We start from the raw sequence: 17,215 nt of genomic DNA on the forward strand, positions 1-17,215 counted from the left end.
TCTGTCGAGGATTCCCGTTAGATTCAGTAATACAATTAGTTAGACCCGGTAAGATTTTGAGGTTAAGGCCGATTCCGTAACGGCTCAGCACACCAATAATTTGACCGCAATTGTTCATGAAATATTGTTACATTACCTTTGGCGAGTATACTTCTAATTAATGTACGCAAATAACTGAGTACCTAGAATTGGTTTTAAAAGAATGTTTTAAGAATTTGTCAAACTAGAACCATATCAATTAATAGCATCGAATGTCCACAACTTATAACACGTACAGTGTTGCCAACAATATGCAGTCATACTACCCCCAACCGAACTCACCCTGACGTGTATTACCCATAAGATATTTCCTAATTACCCCATGTGTTTTTACTAATTATTTTATTATATAAATGTGTTTTTATTTTTCAGATTAATTTATAATACTAATTAAATTTGATAACCAACACATTAAATAATTCTGATTGCATAAAATATATTGATAAAGGCAAAAAAATACTCACCAGATATCCTAGATGTCCTTAATAGTCATCACCAGGTATATAACAGCTGTCATGTTAAAACTTTTCATAGCTTCTGTTTATATATTTACAAATTTATCTATCCTTGACTTCTATGTGTATATTTACAAATTAGATCTTCCCCTAGTTCCAGATGTTGCTCTAGCATTGTCTTTGAAAGCTCTGAAAGCTTTGAAAGCTAAAGGCAATTACACCCCTACTATCTTTTAATGCCCTACCTTGTGCCCTTTATACCCAATATTGTGGTATTTTTATTTTTGATTCTATGGAAAGGTTTTATATTATTTGCCACTAAAACCTTTTATCCACAGAAACATTTGAAGGAACAAACACCACCAGGAGTTTGATGACTATTTCCAGATTTATAAATAAAGTTAAACAACTTCTTTTCATTTTTTAAACTTGTGCCCAGCATTGTTCTGCTAACTTTACTGGATGAAGTTACTCTATTACGTGGTATGTGATGAAGATCTCGTGCAACTTTCACTCTGAATTTACTACCGTAATAACATTTTTAGCTGTGAATGATTGCGCATAAGTAGAATCTAATAGGGAAGACCGGGGTAATGACATCATCTTAAGCTAAAATAACTTTTTAATTGCCTTAGAATTGGTTTATTACTAAAATAGTTTTAGTTTAGGTTCAACATTTGATATTCACTTATCCTGATTTTTTCTCAACTATGTATCTTTTAAGGATTCGTGTTAAAATGTTGTTAAATACATAATGGCGGGATTGCTTCGAGCTAATGACACCACAATATTATTAAAAGTAACTTACCACATTAATGGACGTGACTGCTATAGCAGTCATGGGGAATGGGTTTCTACAAGTATATGACATTTCAAATATACTGATAAACCCAAAGTGCAAGACTATACCAAAATCAAGTGGCAGGATACATTTTCATATCTCAAAAACTATTTGAGGTATAACTAAAAGAAAAATACTGACATAATGTAAAACAATCAGGAAGATGGATGAAGTAAGAAAAAAGTGTGACTGCTATAACAGTCATGTCCCCACACATCAATATTTTATCACTAGGGTCATGACTTCTATAGCAGCCATTATGTTTTTCAGTACAAAATGTTTTTATTTTTTATGTAGAACAGACAAATGTTGAAATAATACTTGGTAAGTGACTATAATATGACCATGGTCCTAAAAATCATTAAATGTGCCAGTTATTAAAACATTTGCCAGGGTAAAATGGTTGATTCCTATCACAGTCTTCACAGCGGTAGCAAGTCTGCTTCTTGATTTTGTTCTTATAACACTCCCTACATCTCAAGTAGTATGAGGCAGGTCGCTTCGTAACCAGCATACAGTTTTTTATCTGTCCGGCACAGTTATCACTCCAAATAACAAGACTAGTTTTTATGGTTGAGAGCATACCTGAATTAAGGGCTTGTAAAATACATGAGGCCATCTGATTACCTCCCCTTCCTGACTGGCCTTCATGCCATACACACATAATTGCGTCATTTGTATCATTTATATGCAAATTAAAATTGTAGCACGACAACTGCCTTAGGTAATACATATCACTGTGTACTAATTTTGGTAAGGTAAGGGGAAAACCTTTTGAAGGTCTATCACGAGACTGCAAACACTGCTGTTGGGCATCGTACTATCTATTGTATCTTGTTCTAGCCGTGGTTCTTTTGCTTCGGCAGTTGGTGGTCTTCCAGGTCTTCTCTTTTCAGGGTGATTGAAATTAGTAGCAACACGATCAGACACAAGCTGTTCAATCAGTTTTAGTCTGAAGTTCTTGTGCGTAATGGGCACTTTTCCATAAGCTGTTTGTTTTTCTTTACACAGAATATAGGAATACACAACTCCTACCTCAAGTATCCAAAAAAACATTTTTCGGTACCATTTTCGGCTGCGGTGCATGAACTGATAGTTGGCTATAAAGTGATCGCTCCTGTCAACACCGCCCATATGTTTATTGTAATCAATTATGCAGTTTGGTTTCATTATTGGGGGCTGGTCAGAAAATCTACTTGGAACTGGTGTCATGTCTTTTTTACTGGCCTTGTGTTTTGTAGTCAACATTGTAACAGGTCTCTTATCTTTCCAACAAAGAACAGCGACATTTTTCTTTCTAAATGCTTGAAGGTGTCCACTTTTCATCGTTTTAGTTTGAAACTGGCATATTTTGGCGATTTTGCATAACAGTACGAGTTACATACATATTCTTGCTCTCAAGTTCCTCAGCAAGTTGTGGGCTATTATAATACCTGTCCACGTAAACGTGATGACGTATTGGTTTGTTGTTGTCATCTTTTACTACAGATTCACACAATTGTGACACCATTTGTGTGGTTTTCAGAAGTTGAGACCCTGGAATGATTTCTTGAACCCATTACTACTATCAGAGAGGACATCGACTTTGAGGCCAAACCTGACCGGTTTTTTGGGGTTATACACCCTAAAAACGACTTTGCCCCTAAATGAAATTGTGCTTTCGTCTACTGAAATATGACATGATGGGTTGTAAAAAAGCATGCACTTTTCCTTCATGTAATTAACCAATGATCTTATTTTCAAATCACGAGCGGTACCAGCTTCGTGCGAGAAATGCAAGTTCCAGAAATACAATAAAAATGTCTGTTGAGAGAAAACATCTCCAAAAACTGCATTCGGTCAACCCATTTGACAGAAAAATAATCTTTCATTGCAGTCCTAAGATGAATGAATATCCATATTCAAAATCACTCCTAGTAAAGCTTTTAGATCTGTTACTTTCATGTCAGTCCAGTTTTTGAACCGAATTTTGGGGCTAGTAACTCCAGCTCTGCGATTATTAGCAAACAAGTTTGTTTCTTTGCATATTTCATCCAACAGTATTTCGTCGAAAAATAAACTAAAGTACTCTGAGGGAGTGGTATTTTCATCATAGCTTTCTGGTAAAACAGGTCCAGGATCTACAATTTTAGACTGAATGGTACTTACTGGGCCATTGTCATCATGTGTAATGTCAACCCACACGTCAGGAGTGTCATTGTCAGAACTGTTATCACCCACCACATCACTTTGTTCCCCATTTGTTCCACTAGCGGCATCGGCAACAGATCCTTCATCCCCACTTCCTTCGGTTGCACTCAATGTTTCTATCCCCTCTAGTCCAGTCTCATTATCCTCATCAACGTCCATGTCTTCATCACCATTAAGACATAATGAAAATCACCTTCTGATACTGACCTGTCGAGCCAGCCAATTATGTCACCATCGTCCGGGTTGCGCGCCATTATGCAATACAACAACACAAAGACAACCGTTCAGTACGCAGGGTGGTGTTGGGGGGGGGGTAGGGTGGAGTGAAAAAAATCAATAATGTTTTTTTCGGAAACGGGTACCTTTCAATGACAGTGTATGAGGCCCAATAACAATTCTGTAAAATATTTAATTTTTATCATGCCATCTTCAGTCTGCGCATTTGGTATAAAATTTAAACTTTTGAAAATTTTAAGATTTTTAAATATTTTTTATTTAGGATAAGATACGAAAAAATCGCAGGTGGGTGGTTGTCAAATGGTTGAAATTGGTCTAAAATACTCACGTAATTTTTTTCATACATTTTTTGAAAGGTTGTCAGTCTGCGCATTAGGCATTAAATTTGTGGAAATTCCCGAAAAACGTTCATTTTTCGATGTTTTGATGTTTTTTCTAACAATTATTAATTGAGGCTGTAGCTAGAATAAGGGCCTATGGCTCTAAAGTTAGTTTTGCTGTACACTCTGTTAAAGTTTTTGCACATGTACCAAAACTACTACAATGCCGATAAATAAATATAAATTAATTATTCATATTACATCACAATCTATCAAGACAATTTTTGATATATTGGACCACAAAGTTTAAAAAGTATTTTATTTTTAATAAGTTTTCACTTAATGTTATAGGCCCTTTTTAAATAGACGATTTTTTTACTTTTAGTTTTGTCTATTAAAGAAGGGCCTCCACAAAAGTTTTGTTGCTATGGATACTATTTAATATATTTTCAGAATAATTATTCAATTATTTTGATTATTAAGGGAAATAAAGCACACATTGTTGACAATATCCAATATTCTAACATTTGTATTATGAAAAAGGTCAAACCGAGTTTGCTTGAAGGCAAATAAATGGTTAGGCCTCCATAATATTAATATAAAACATGAAAAAAGGCCTATATAAAAAAGAAATACTTCATAGTTTAGTCTTTTCAATACAACTTTGGTTTCAATCCATGACACAATCGCCTTCTAAGTCAAAGTCGTCGTCACTGGTATTGTTATCATTAACATTTTCCACTTGAGTTTCTATTGCATCATTGGTTTTCTGTGAAGACTCAAATATTTCTTGGTAGAAGCTTCTACTTTCTTGGCATAAGTAAGGGAAAAGATCAGTAATGTCTTTAATTTTTACCGCCTTTAAAGGTTTTGAGGGAAGTCGTTCCAGAGTCAACTGTTCAGAGTGAGTGATCATAAATTTAAATGGTTGGAAAATCTGAGAACTGTAGTTTTGAGAAACTGCAATAGAACCAGAACTTTTGAATTTAATTATGCAGTACTTTTGGATTCTAAATGTATCTCCTTTCGTTTTTGGTGTTTTTTCAAAGTAGGGTATCAAAGCTTTGTCCCAATTGAGAAGAATTGAGTCATCATGAACCAGTTCAAAGGGGCTTGGGTTGTCTCGACAAGTTATTATATTTTCAAGATATGGCTTCATCGTCTCAATAGTTTCTTTCTTTTTAATACTGGATTTCATAATCCCAAAGTTTCTGTCGCATTGCCCAAACGAGTGCCCTCTAACAGGGTACAGATGTGTTATAGCTACTTTCAGTGTTTTTGATAGCCAAGAACAAAACCTTAGCATTGTAATGTTCTTATTCTGCCCTCCAGCAGCGTCTGAAAAAAGAACAATCTCTTTGATGTTAGGATTGATATTAACTTTGTCTTGAATAAAGTTAAAAAGAAAAGAAGTAACAGTGTTTGGGCCTTTTTTTGAGGCATGTTCAAGAAGTGTGTAGAATCTTGATGAGTTGTCATTGTGACAATGAATGTTAAAAACAAACAACCACAGTAATCGCTTATAAAACTGTTTTGTAACATTTATCTTCGGCAAAGGTAGATTCTGTGCGTAATCAAACTCGATGACGAGAAGATCATCTCTGGTCTTGCAATCACTAATGTATTCTTGTTTTATTGAGATGTATTTTTCTGCCTTCTTTTTGTGCAACTTGTAATCTGGAATGCATGGATGATTTGGATCTATCTCTATATTTCTTTCACACTCCGTACAAAAATCGCACACATCAGTTTTTGGTCTTCTTACAGTAAAATTAGTATCCCTGTAAAACTTAAAATATGTTTTATAAACCATTCTTAAGGGTTTACCAGACTTCTCTTCATAATATTCTTGAAATAATGAAAACAGTATTTTGGGACTCAGACTCGGATTATCAAAATACAGTCTGTTTGTACGGGTTGTGTAATGACTTCCACGATGTGGAATGCTTTGCAAATGATCCATAGCCAACTTCCAAACATCTTCTTCAAGTTTTCTTTGTTTACCATGTTTCCCCCTTTTTTCAGTGAATGAACCGTTTTGCAATAACTTTGAACCTACTTTGAATAACTCTTACTCTCTTGATGCTGATTTTGTAAACTTCCGTAAGAAATGCTCTACAAACAGGAAATTCAATGCCATTTTTCTTTATATGATATTTCCATGAATTTTCTCTCACTACCTTTAGATTAACAGTAACCTTTTTGTGCTCAGATTGTTGGAGCTCCATGCATCCAGAAAGATAGGTGTCTTGCGCCTCTTTGTTTTGACCATTGTAAAAACTATTGAAAATATCATTTTGATCTGAGTTTTCAAAATTCTCAAAGCACTTATTATTACAGCACTTGCGGACAACATTAAAAACCAATTTGTTTACTTTTCTTAGATTCATAACCTAAACCAATGTCTCGATTACTTTTCCTCACATTGTCTTTCCACTTTTCAATGTTCACTCGTTTTCGTTTAGCACCTTTCTTCACATAAGTGTTTAGAACACTGTCTCTAAAACTAGAACTACTATCCATTTCACAACAGTTTTGAGTAATTAATATTAACTAAATATAATGAATAAACAAAACAAATTCGAAGATGCGAAACTGTCAACAATCAACTCACAGACTCAAATGCTGTCTATTGAAAAAGGGCTCATAACATCAGCTGACTAAATGAAGACCTGAAATGCTAATCGATTTAAGTGCCAAAAACAAAATTTTCGGTAGTCGAATAAAAACCCAGCAACTTGCACAAAATGCATTTATTTTCTACAAAACTATTGTTATAACATTATACTAACTGCAAATTGTAATGTCACAACACTTCTAAATGTTTTATTAATATTTACCCTTCTTATGATAATTTTATTTTAATCATTTTTTGAACAGATCTAAGTCCAAATGTGAAGTATTTTCTTATAGATCTAAGTGCCTTCACACAGTTGCCGGTAAAAATCTCTGTTATGATCATCAATAAATCCAAGCATGTTTCTGAGATCATTTTTCTTATTTTCAGCCAACGGAACTTCTTCGGGTAAGGTGGTAAGCTCTGTGGAAGCAATATCTTTGAGTGAAATGTTTTTCTTGAGAACATAAAATTTCTCCCAATCGGTTAATTCATTAAAATTTTTTTTGCATAATACATACCCAGGGTTTATTGTATCTACCTTAAGACATGACAGTTGAGAAATTTGTATATTCTTTGTGTTAATGTACTTTGATGCAGCTTCCTCAAAATTAAAAAACTTATCCATGCTGAGAACTTTGAAGGGACGTGAAGTGCGTGCCGTTCTAATTACTTGTTCAACATCTTGAACAGTCTGCATATTTGACACTTTTGCTTTCTTTTCTATTACTGCAAAATCCCTGTCTGCAGCTGAGAAACTGTGCCCCGGGACCAAGAATTTGTGTTCTATAGACTTAAATAGCCCAATAGTTACTAGGTAAACATAAAGAAAAACCAGCATACAGTTTTTTATCTGTCCGGCACAGTTATCACTCCAAATAACAAGACTAGTTTTTATGGTTGAGAGCATACCTGAATTAAGGGCTTGTAAAATACATGAGGCCATCTGATTACCTCCCCTTCCTGACTGGCCTTCATGCCATACACACATAATTGCGTCATTTGTATCATTTATATGCAAATTAAAATTGTAGCACGACAACTGCCTTAGGCAATACATATCACTGTGTACTAATTTTGGTAAGGTAAGGGGAAAACCTTTTGAAGGTCTATCACGAGACTGCAAACACTGCTGTTGGGCATCGTACTATCTATTGTATCTTGTTTCAGAGTACTCAAAGCTTTTTCACTTTTTCGGTGGTGTAACTCTAATAATTTTTTGCCTTTGGTTGCCAAAATAGTATCTCTTAATTTGGTTTGTAAGTGCAGGTAGTCACATTTTTTGCATGTGTCTACTCTTGGTCTTCTGAAAGACAATTTGGGAAAGTCTTTGAGGAAAACTTTCCGATAAAACTTTTGACTCACGATACTGTTAGGATATTTCTCTTTAAAAGAGTTAAAAAGTCTACTCATATTTAAATCTGAGCTTAAATACTCCTTTTCAGATTTAGTTCGGCTATAGTGTCCTTCTTCTCTAGGAAAGGAATTAATATGGGCTTTAACAAGTTTTCTGTCAGACTCTGTAAACTTGAATTTAACAGGTCCACCGCGGTTGTCTTTAAATACCAAATTCCCAGATTTCTTCTTTGTTACAATGTTTGTAATTTTTTGGGGAGATACTCCAAAAATATTTAAAAATGTTTTTTTACATACCTTTAAAAAATCTCCCTCCCCATCAGGCAACCTGTAACTTATTGTAGTTTGTCTTCTGCTATTTTCAGGACCTTCATAAGTACCATGTCGTCGTCTTGTAATCGGAAGTATATCAACCAAACCTAACAAGTATGAACCTTGTTCATTCATTCCAAGTTTATGGTAGGCATCAAAAAGCTTCTTCTTCATTTCAAATGACACTGTTTTGCAGCTGTAGTTGCACTTGCAAATAACCTGAAATAAAGTGAACGTTGTAAAAATAATCAAATAAATAGAGTGAATGGCACGGTACTAAATTTTAAATTATGTATTCAAAAATAAGCCTATGGCTAGAATGTAGTTATATATTTAAAATACCAATCTTTTAAATAATTGAAAGTACGTAGATAAACTTTGTTTGAAAAGATATCTGTCATAAATTGGCCTAACCTAAAATATGTAGTACCAAACTAGCCTAAAGCTAGAGGTAACAAACAGCAACAGAATTTAGAGTTCAGGACTAAAAAACAGATACAACAAATAAATAATGTAACGTTTAGCTTAGGTACCTATAATATTTTAGCCTAGTTTAATACAAAGTTCAATAAACTAACCTCTTCAGTAGGTAGTTTCTTTTCAGGAATCTGCTTCCGTTTGTTTTGTGTGACGTAACTCTTACCACTTAATCTTGCCAGTTTTTGTCTCTTCCTAAAGTCATTACACTCCTTAATTTCATTACTAAAAGCCTGATCTGTATCTGAAGCCATTGTAAATAACAAAAGATAGACCTAACCACTTTCACAAGAAATCAACTCACATGCCACTGCCCACTGCCACATCAATTCCTTTGTTTACGTGTTGGAACTTAGATCAAGTAGCACTTCCACCACCTGTGGAGTTACAGGCAGCGCATTCTGTTGTAATTTTTTAAAACCATTTGGAGAAGGTTTGGCACATAGATCTTTTAGCCGTGCATTGGCATAGGAACATAGATCACTTAGCATAAATAAAACAATATTTGTAAAAAGTGGCACTTAGATCAATTAGCATTTCAGGTCTTCAAATTTATTCTACCAACCTCAAAAAACGAAATAGCTCCATGAAACTTGGTGGACAAATAGAATATACTATGGGGAATCGTTTAATAACATCTCCGCAAAAAGGGCCTATAGTGTTATAGGCCCTTATTCTAGCTACAGCCTCAATTGCCTTCAATGCCATAAAATTATTTTCTCGTTTCTTTCGTAATCATTTTTATATTGTGCAACTCTTCGCTAGCTCATATGGAACTACCCAGGACTCACCACGAGGAGGTGGTTGCACTTCAAGTCCCACCCGTGTCCTCCCTTCCACCCAACCATGAGGACACGTCTTTACATTCACAACATCAGTCTTTAACAGTTAAATTGTTTCTTTGTGTTAAAGATTGGCCTGATATTCCTATCAAACATTCTTGTCTTTATTAGGCTTTCTCGTTTCTTGTTATCATAGACCAATTTAGAAGCGGCAGTGACCTCTTTTACGGCTCTTTCAACCGCTTGAGTATGTGATGGAAGCTCAAAAAGAGTGCATTCGGAAATCATATTTACATTCTCGGTTTCCAGTAACCTTTGTAAATCCTGATCCGTCGGATGGCGTGTAAGAGGTGGTTCTGTAACTTCTAGATCACTCCAAACACTCATGTCGATATATTCAGATGCTCCAAAAATTATTTTTGGAATCTCAAATCTCCTTATTTGCTTATTGGCTAGTTGTCTAGATCGAGGGTTGATTATTCGTCTTAAAGCTAGTTTCTTTATATGCTCTCTGTCATCAGTCAACATGGATAAGAGCATGTTTTCAGGGTGAGCAAAGTACCCATTATCTTAAATGCATTTGAATACAATCGTTTTATTTTCTTCAGAGAGATAAGATCAATTATCTACGGTATGCCACAAGTTTTTAGCTCCATCGATCACTTTTGGATTGCACTTGATCCGGAACCAGCTAGGAGCATACATTTTTACGATGAAAGTTGCGAGCTCAATTAAAGTTTGACTAGGATTAGTCGTAGCAACATACAAGATCCTGTTTGCTGTAGTTAACCCTCTCGCGTGGGAAAGCTTTCCTGGACTTTTGTTTTCTAGTTCTTGGGATATTTCCCCACTAGAAACTGCCTGGCATATATCGTAAAGATATTGTTGGTCGGTACTTAAATTGTTTTCATCTCCACGATCGACTTTATCAGCTACAAACTCGATGGGTTCAAACTGAACTCATTTCAAAGAATGGCAAGTTGGTAGGCTTTGCCCAACAGGTCCAACAAATCCTTCGGTCCACTAGTTGGACCATCTAGCTTTTCCATTAAATGCCGTAACGGAAGTTCATTTGAATGCAATTGGCAAATAACCCACTGCAGTGGTCTACCAAGTTTTTCTTCAAGGATTCGAATTACACCGTTGTATTTTCCTGTGTTTGTATTGCATCCATCACAACCAATGCAAACTATTTCGGACATTGTTAGATTGTTGTCAGGAAAGTACTCGAAGATAGAGTTCGCAATGTCTATGGCTTTCCCTGATGAAGGCACTGTAAATCCAATGAACCGCGATCGAGGCTCCTGTATAAGAGAAATGTGATCCTCTTTAACAGTTGTTCTGTGCATTTTGCCATCTTCTGTCTGGTGTATATGAAGAGTCTCATCGATTCTTCCGTCAAAATACAGGGCTTGTATGTTAAAGGAATCAATGCTTAGCTCTTTCTTGACAACATTCATGACGTGCTTTGATTCTCTCGCGTCTCACTTTACTCCTATCAATAAGTATCAATATGTAAAAGAGCAGATGCCAGTGCTGCTGCTGCTCGATCAGGTACGCCATACCTATCACATACACGAGAAAACGATGGTATTTTCAGCCTTGTTTGGTTATTTACAGTTGTAGATGAGGAAGGGCCGGGAACTGGTTCTTCTAGAAGAACATCCAACTCTCCTGAAACGGAAACTACATCTTGAAGGGGGGTACTCATACTCAAGTCTAAGGAGTTCTCATTCTCGCCAGTTAAGTTATTGTCATTTCCGTCACAACGTTTTTTACGCAATCTTTCTTCTTCTGCCGTTTTTCTGGCAATTCTTTTTTTATTTGCCAATGTCTCTTTGGTATCAACACATCCAATTGCCATTTTTCGTACACTTCTTTGATCTGTCAAAAATTCACGTTCAAGAATCGGGACCTTTTTATCGGGATTGCATGTACACAGTTGAAAATCTTTACATTTGCACGCACTCACATCAAACAAACTCTCACTGCGATTCTTGAAGGCTGCTATTTTTTTTCAAAACTGTCTTTGCCTTTGTCGCGACTGTAAGATTTGTTGAGGGTCTGAAGTAAATCTACTTCTTTTCTTAGTAAGTCAGTCATAGTTTTAGCAGTTACACACGGAATAGAAGCTTTTTCCCACATAAAAACTAATTTGTCTACAACGATCTTGGATACTTATAAAAAGAAGGGTTTTTCCCATTTTGCTTTGCCTTTTCAGTTTCCCAAACATAAGTGTAAAATTTTAAAACATCTAGACGGCTAGGAAGGACAGACTCACCCATATCCTGCCCACTACTTATAATAGGATGCGGTATAGTCTTCTCACGAGTTCTTGGTGAAGCCATAGCGGAGTTATAAGTATCACAGATAACACACAACACTGTCACACCACCAACAAATTAAACTGATTTGAATTACGGACTCAACAAACATAACGCACCACTTGCCAGTATCGATGCCGAAGCACGACTAAAATGGAAAAGTAGAGGGGGAGATTCAAGTCGTGACTTGTCTGTACCGTCAACGTCAAAACTACAGTCAGCGCTACCACCTCACTCGTTCCGCACAGCGGCCGTCAGAAATGTTGACACATACTTCTTAAAACTTTTATTGAGCTTCATGAATGAGTTTTTTAATATGAGGTTGCGAAGATATTCACAGTATACAATTGATTACAAAAGAAATAAGAAAAGTAATTGTTAAACGAAAAACGCAAAAATCTGATATTTCGGGGATTGTTAATGCATAATGCGCAGACTAACACCCTATCCAGAAACCTTTGAAAAAAATTACGTGGATATTTTACCCTCTTTGGAATTAATTGGCAACTACCCAACTGCAATTTTTTTATTTTTATACAAAATAAAAAAAGTATTTAAAATTTGAAAAATTGAAAACTTTATACCAAATGCGCAGACTGAAGATGATATGATAAAAATTAAATATTTCACAGAATTGCTATTGGGCCTCATACACAATCATTGAAAGGTACCCGTTTCCGAAAAAAATTATTGATTTTTTTCACTCCACCCTAGTGCAGAGTGACTGAGAACAGAGAAACAATTACTGTACCTCAGAACTATATGGGCCTAAGTCACATTTAGTAGATTTTACAGGAGAGCATAAAAACTACGAACAGTTGTGTTTATTCTTTATTATAAAATTATGAACTGTGTTTAGTTTCTACTTCACAAGTTAACTTACTTATGTTTATAGAAGCATTAAACTGCTTTAGTATTTTTATGTAATTATTTTTTTGTTACATTAAAAATGGACTTACGATATTTTGGCTCTAATCAAAAACATATGTTATATTGCTACTTGGACTTAAGCAACCAAATTAAGTGTATCCATTAGCAACCAATATACATGGTTTAGTCAATAAAAACACTATTACAATGCTAATAAAATATATTATCTAACAATGTTGTAATGGCATCTGGAAAGTTGTTTTTTCTAAAATCAAAAACATTTGTTTTAATGCTATTTGGACTTAAGCATTGTATTTCCATTAGCAACTAATATACATTGTTTCGTCAATAAAACACTATTACACTGCTTATAAAAACTATAAATATAAGGTAAGAATTAATCTAATAATGTTGAACTGATATCTGGAAAGTCATTTTCACTAGCCCCATGTGGAAGGTTCTCAAAGTAAGCCTTGTATTCTTCAGGGACCCACTGGAGGATTGTCATTAAATCTCTGAATTTTTCATTACTTATTTTCCTCTTCTCAGATCTTAGTTTCGGAACTGATTCAGGCATTATTGTTTCTTTTCTCTTATTTCTTCTCAAATCCACACTTTTAAAATCAACATCATCAAAGCTTGTTTTATAGTACAGTATACCAAGTTCTTCTCTTCGAACCTGTAACCAAACTGTGTTGGAAATGAGGAAAGGTTCTCCAATAGTATTTTTTTTCCTGTTTATTAATGGTCCATCTTTATTAGTAAGCGAAAGAAAATCAAGAAAGTGTTCAAGAGACATTTTCTTTACAATGAATGGGTGTTTATTGCTACAAGATGCGATGAAGTTCGCCCAATCATTAGTAGTAAATATTGTGTTAGTTTTAAGATGCTTTTTTGCTCTTTCTATTAATCCATGTTTACCATCTACCTCCATATGTGTATGCCCAGCTAATAAAAATTTGTGGTTTATTTCATTAATGTTGGGTAGAGTTTTCAAAATCCAAATGTACATAAAAATCATATTAATATTTCTATTTTGACCGCTGCAGTTATCGGTCCAAACAGTCAGAGTGTCAATGCTGCTTTTATTGAGCTCTTCATTTGCCCAGGTAAACAAACAAGAAGCCATCTCACTTCCACCTCTACCTGCAGTGGTCTCATTCCAAATCATGCACCACGTTTTCTTTCCACTACTGTCGTCAATGGTGTAGTTTAGAGTCCAGAGCTTTCTCAAGTAGAAGCTTTGACAGTTTGTGAGAGCTGGAGTAGGAAGACACTTCTGTAGGTCTGCCATAACAACTTTAAATTTTTCATTTCCTTGTCCCAAAAGCTTATCTTCTTTTTTCAAATGGTATCTACGTGCTGCTTCATCTAGATGCTTCTGCTTTTCTGCTTGAAGGTTTTCTTTTTGCTCACCGTTTGCATTCTTTAATTGGCAATCAATTCTGTCACAAAAATCACATGTGTCATTGTCTGGCAAATGAAATGACAAATTGTATTCTCTATTGAAAATTTCTGAAAATAACCATTTCTTTTCGGGTTTGATATTTTTTTCTTTACATTCATTTTCATACATGGTATACATTATGGAAATGTTTAAATCATTACCCAAGTATTTTTTGTTTGTCCTTTCCCTACTATAGTGACTTTCTTATGCTGGATATTTTGATATGTGGTTTCTTATGATATCCTTTGCTGTCTCTGGTATTTTGTTTCCTGGTACATGTTTGCCACGATGGTCTGGTTCAACCATACCAGTACTTTGGGTTTTTAAGAGAGCAAACTTAACAAATGTTTCTGATATTACTAGTGTGTTCAAGAAAAATTGTTTGCAAACTTTTTCAAAATTGTTATCCCATTTGAGAAAATAAGTATGGCTGTTTTTTCTACTATTTCTAGAACCATCTCTTTGTCGTGACCTGGCTATTGGCTTGGTTGTAATACAAGAAACTATATACTGGCGTTTAGAACTTAAGTTTCTTTCACTATTATAATAGTCAGAATGAATGTGTACTCTTTGTGCATGACTTATGCGCTGAGAGCATTTCAAGCGACAAGTAGTTTTACAAGGAGGTCTTAAAGTTCTTTCTTTTACAATATCTCCTTTAGAGTTGACATGCTCTTTTCCAGAAATTCGTCCCTGCTTTCTAATGTTTTTTTTTCCACTTTTTTTCATTCCTTATTCTTTTTCTTCCTTTATTTTTAGGTTGAGTAACTATCGGTAACTCGCTCTCCGTGTCATCTGAATCGGTGTATGGTACCAGAGGTATTATATTATTATTATTTGCTGTAGTATTTGTACTTACAGATTGACTTTGTACTTGTTCTAAATCGTTACTTAAAGTTGAATCACTCTCTGAACCTGAAGGTGGAGTGTATGTTGGATCATCGATGTCATTCTCAAATAGGTCGCTCACAGAAGATAGCGCATCATCTAAATCTTCCAGTGTTGTCGATGCTCCAGATTCTTGTTCCATGTTTGTCACTTGTGTTATCGTCTCTAGCTCCCATTCATTTGACTCTGAAAAATAAATTGTTAAGATATTTTGAATATTTAATTTTATTTAAGTGTTTTGCTTTTAATAACATAGAGCTTTCTTTCCTACAAGTGTTCCCAGCCTTCAAGAAATAGAGAAATTCACTCGGTTTTGTCCAATTTATTTTAATTTTTTAAATTGATGTTCCGCCAAAACATTGATTAGTTCATTATATAGATAGCCTACACAAAGAATGTGGATATAAAAAATATTATATCGTTAAAGTGGATTTCTATTGAATTTTTATCATGTTTTTGGTAATTATGTGTAATTTACTCGTCACTCACGAAGTTTTTCATATTGAAGTATAATTTCTGTTAAACATGTAGAATGTTAAATTAGGTAGAATAACAAGTCGGAAAGACAAAGAACCCCTAAGAATATAACTATTATCGTATGAAATTAATGCTCTCTGTCCCTACCGACTACAGCATTTACAGTCTAATGACAATGTACTAGGTCTAGGCCCAGCTTAACACGATTGAAATGGAACCTAAATTATTGCTAGGGTAGGCTAAAGCCCCCGAGTAAATACCTGCTACAATATGGTTAAATGGTTAAACATAACAGTAATTTACACAAAAAAGATTTTTATAACAACCATAAATTTACTGAAATTTATTTAAACTGAGCCTAGAGTATTATGTACCTACTAATCTCACCTGGTTCTACTGGAGTTGAAATGAAATTAAGAAGATGTACGTCTTTACTAGTTTCTCTTTCAACTTGGATATTTTCACTTTCATGCATGTTAAAATTCCATTGGGTTGAGTCATTGTCAGGTAAAACGAGGATGGATGTGCAATCTGGATTCAATACCTAGAAATAAAATTGAAAATCAAACATACACTTAGGCCTACTTCTCCTATTGGCACAACAATGTTCTAAACCTAGGCTAATAATAATAATAATAATAAAAATTGTTCCTTGAGGTCTGAGTATAAAATTCGAATTTTACTTTAAGTTTTACATATTGTTAGCTTGTAAACATATTTAAAAAATACTTACTTTTAATTCGGTTAAAGTCGGTGAAGGAGTGGAATTTCTTCGTGGAACTTCTACTGATTGATTGCTAGGACAATCATTAGTTTCAGGTTTCAGATTATCTTCAGTGAACGTATTAAGGTTTTTCAATTTGGAAAGTATAAACTTTCCCCTACTTTCCATATTAATACCAAAACGTTTTGTTAAAAGTAGAATAAAACTTTGATTAGTACAGCTCAGTCCTAACCTCAATAATCTCTCTAATAGCAGGCAGCAGCAATATCAACAGTATTATTGACAGTCATCAGCTGTTCAGAAAACAGGACTTGAGACTAAATGAGTATAGTGGCTAGGGCCAGACAATGGCAAGTCCATTTTGTGGACTTAGGTTTTTGCTGAAATGCTCAATGTTCAGAACCATAACATCATAGGTGGAGTTAAGTTTGTCTGGTTCTGATATACCTCAGGACTTAGACTCATATAACCTTTGATAAATCATAAAAATAGAATTTTTAGCGGAGTTACGATGGTATGGCTGGATGTAAAATGAAATTTTAAGAACATACGTGCAATAACCTAAAAAATAAGAAATTTTGGACTTAGGCTCATATGGTTCTGAGGTACAGCAAAGAGGCAGGCAACCGACAATGACCTTGACTTGCCGCTAAAACCCCTCTCCCCACCAAGCAGCCCGAGCCATTCCGGCACACCCTTCCCCCTCCTTACTGCCACCACACTACTTCACTCAATAACTACAGAACTGATTGCGAATTTACTTTTTAGAGAACAACTGGGTGGGATGTAGGAATAAAATATTCGTGACTTATTCTAAGGCAACGTACATTATAAATTTCATCTACATCAATTCAATAGG

The 17,215-nt window shown here is 34.9% G+C and overlaps 1 protein-coding gene across 3 annotated transcripts; it reads right to left on the minus strand.

Moving 5' to 3' along the window:
- Nucleotides 1–12,768: 12,768 nt before the first annotated feature.
- On the minus strand, nt 12,769–16,970 carry LOC124357911. Of its 3 annotated transcripts, XM_046810026.1 has the most exons (3): nt 16,366–16,970; nt 16,020–16,176; nt 12,769–15,341 (listed from the first exon to the last, which is right to left on the minus strand). In XM_046810026.1, exons 1-3 carry the CDS (start codon nt 16,522–16,524, stop codon nt 14,968–14,970), a joined length of 690 nt encoding a protein of 229 aa, XP_046665982.1. In that variant the 5' UTR covers nt 16,525–16,970; the 3' UTR covers nt 12,769–14,967. The 3 variants fall into 3 exon arrangements, with proteins under 3 accessions (XP_046665982.1, XP_046665981.1, XP_046665980.1); XM_046810025.1 differs by having other exon boundaries at nt 12,769–16,176; XM_046810024.1 differs by having other exon boundaries at nt 16,020–16,970.
- Nucleotides 16,971–17,215: the final 245 nt, after the last annotated feature.

This window comes from Homalodisca vitripennis, chromosome 3 (assembly GCF_021130785.1).
Source record: "Homalodisca vitripennis isolate AUS2020 chromosome 3, UT_GWSS_2.1, whole genome shotgun sequence".
Lineage (NCBI taxonomy): Eukaryota > Metazoa > Arthropoda > Insecta > Hemiptera > Cicadellidae > Homalodisca > Homalodisca vitripennis.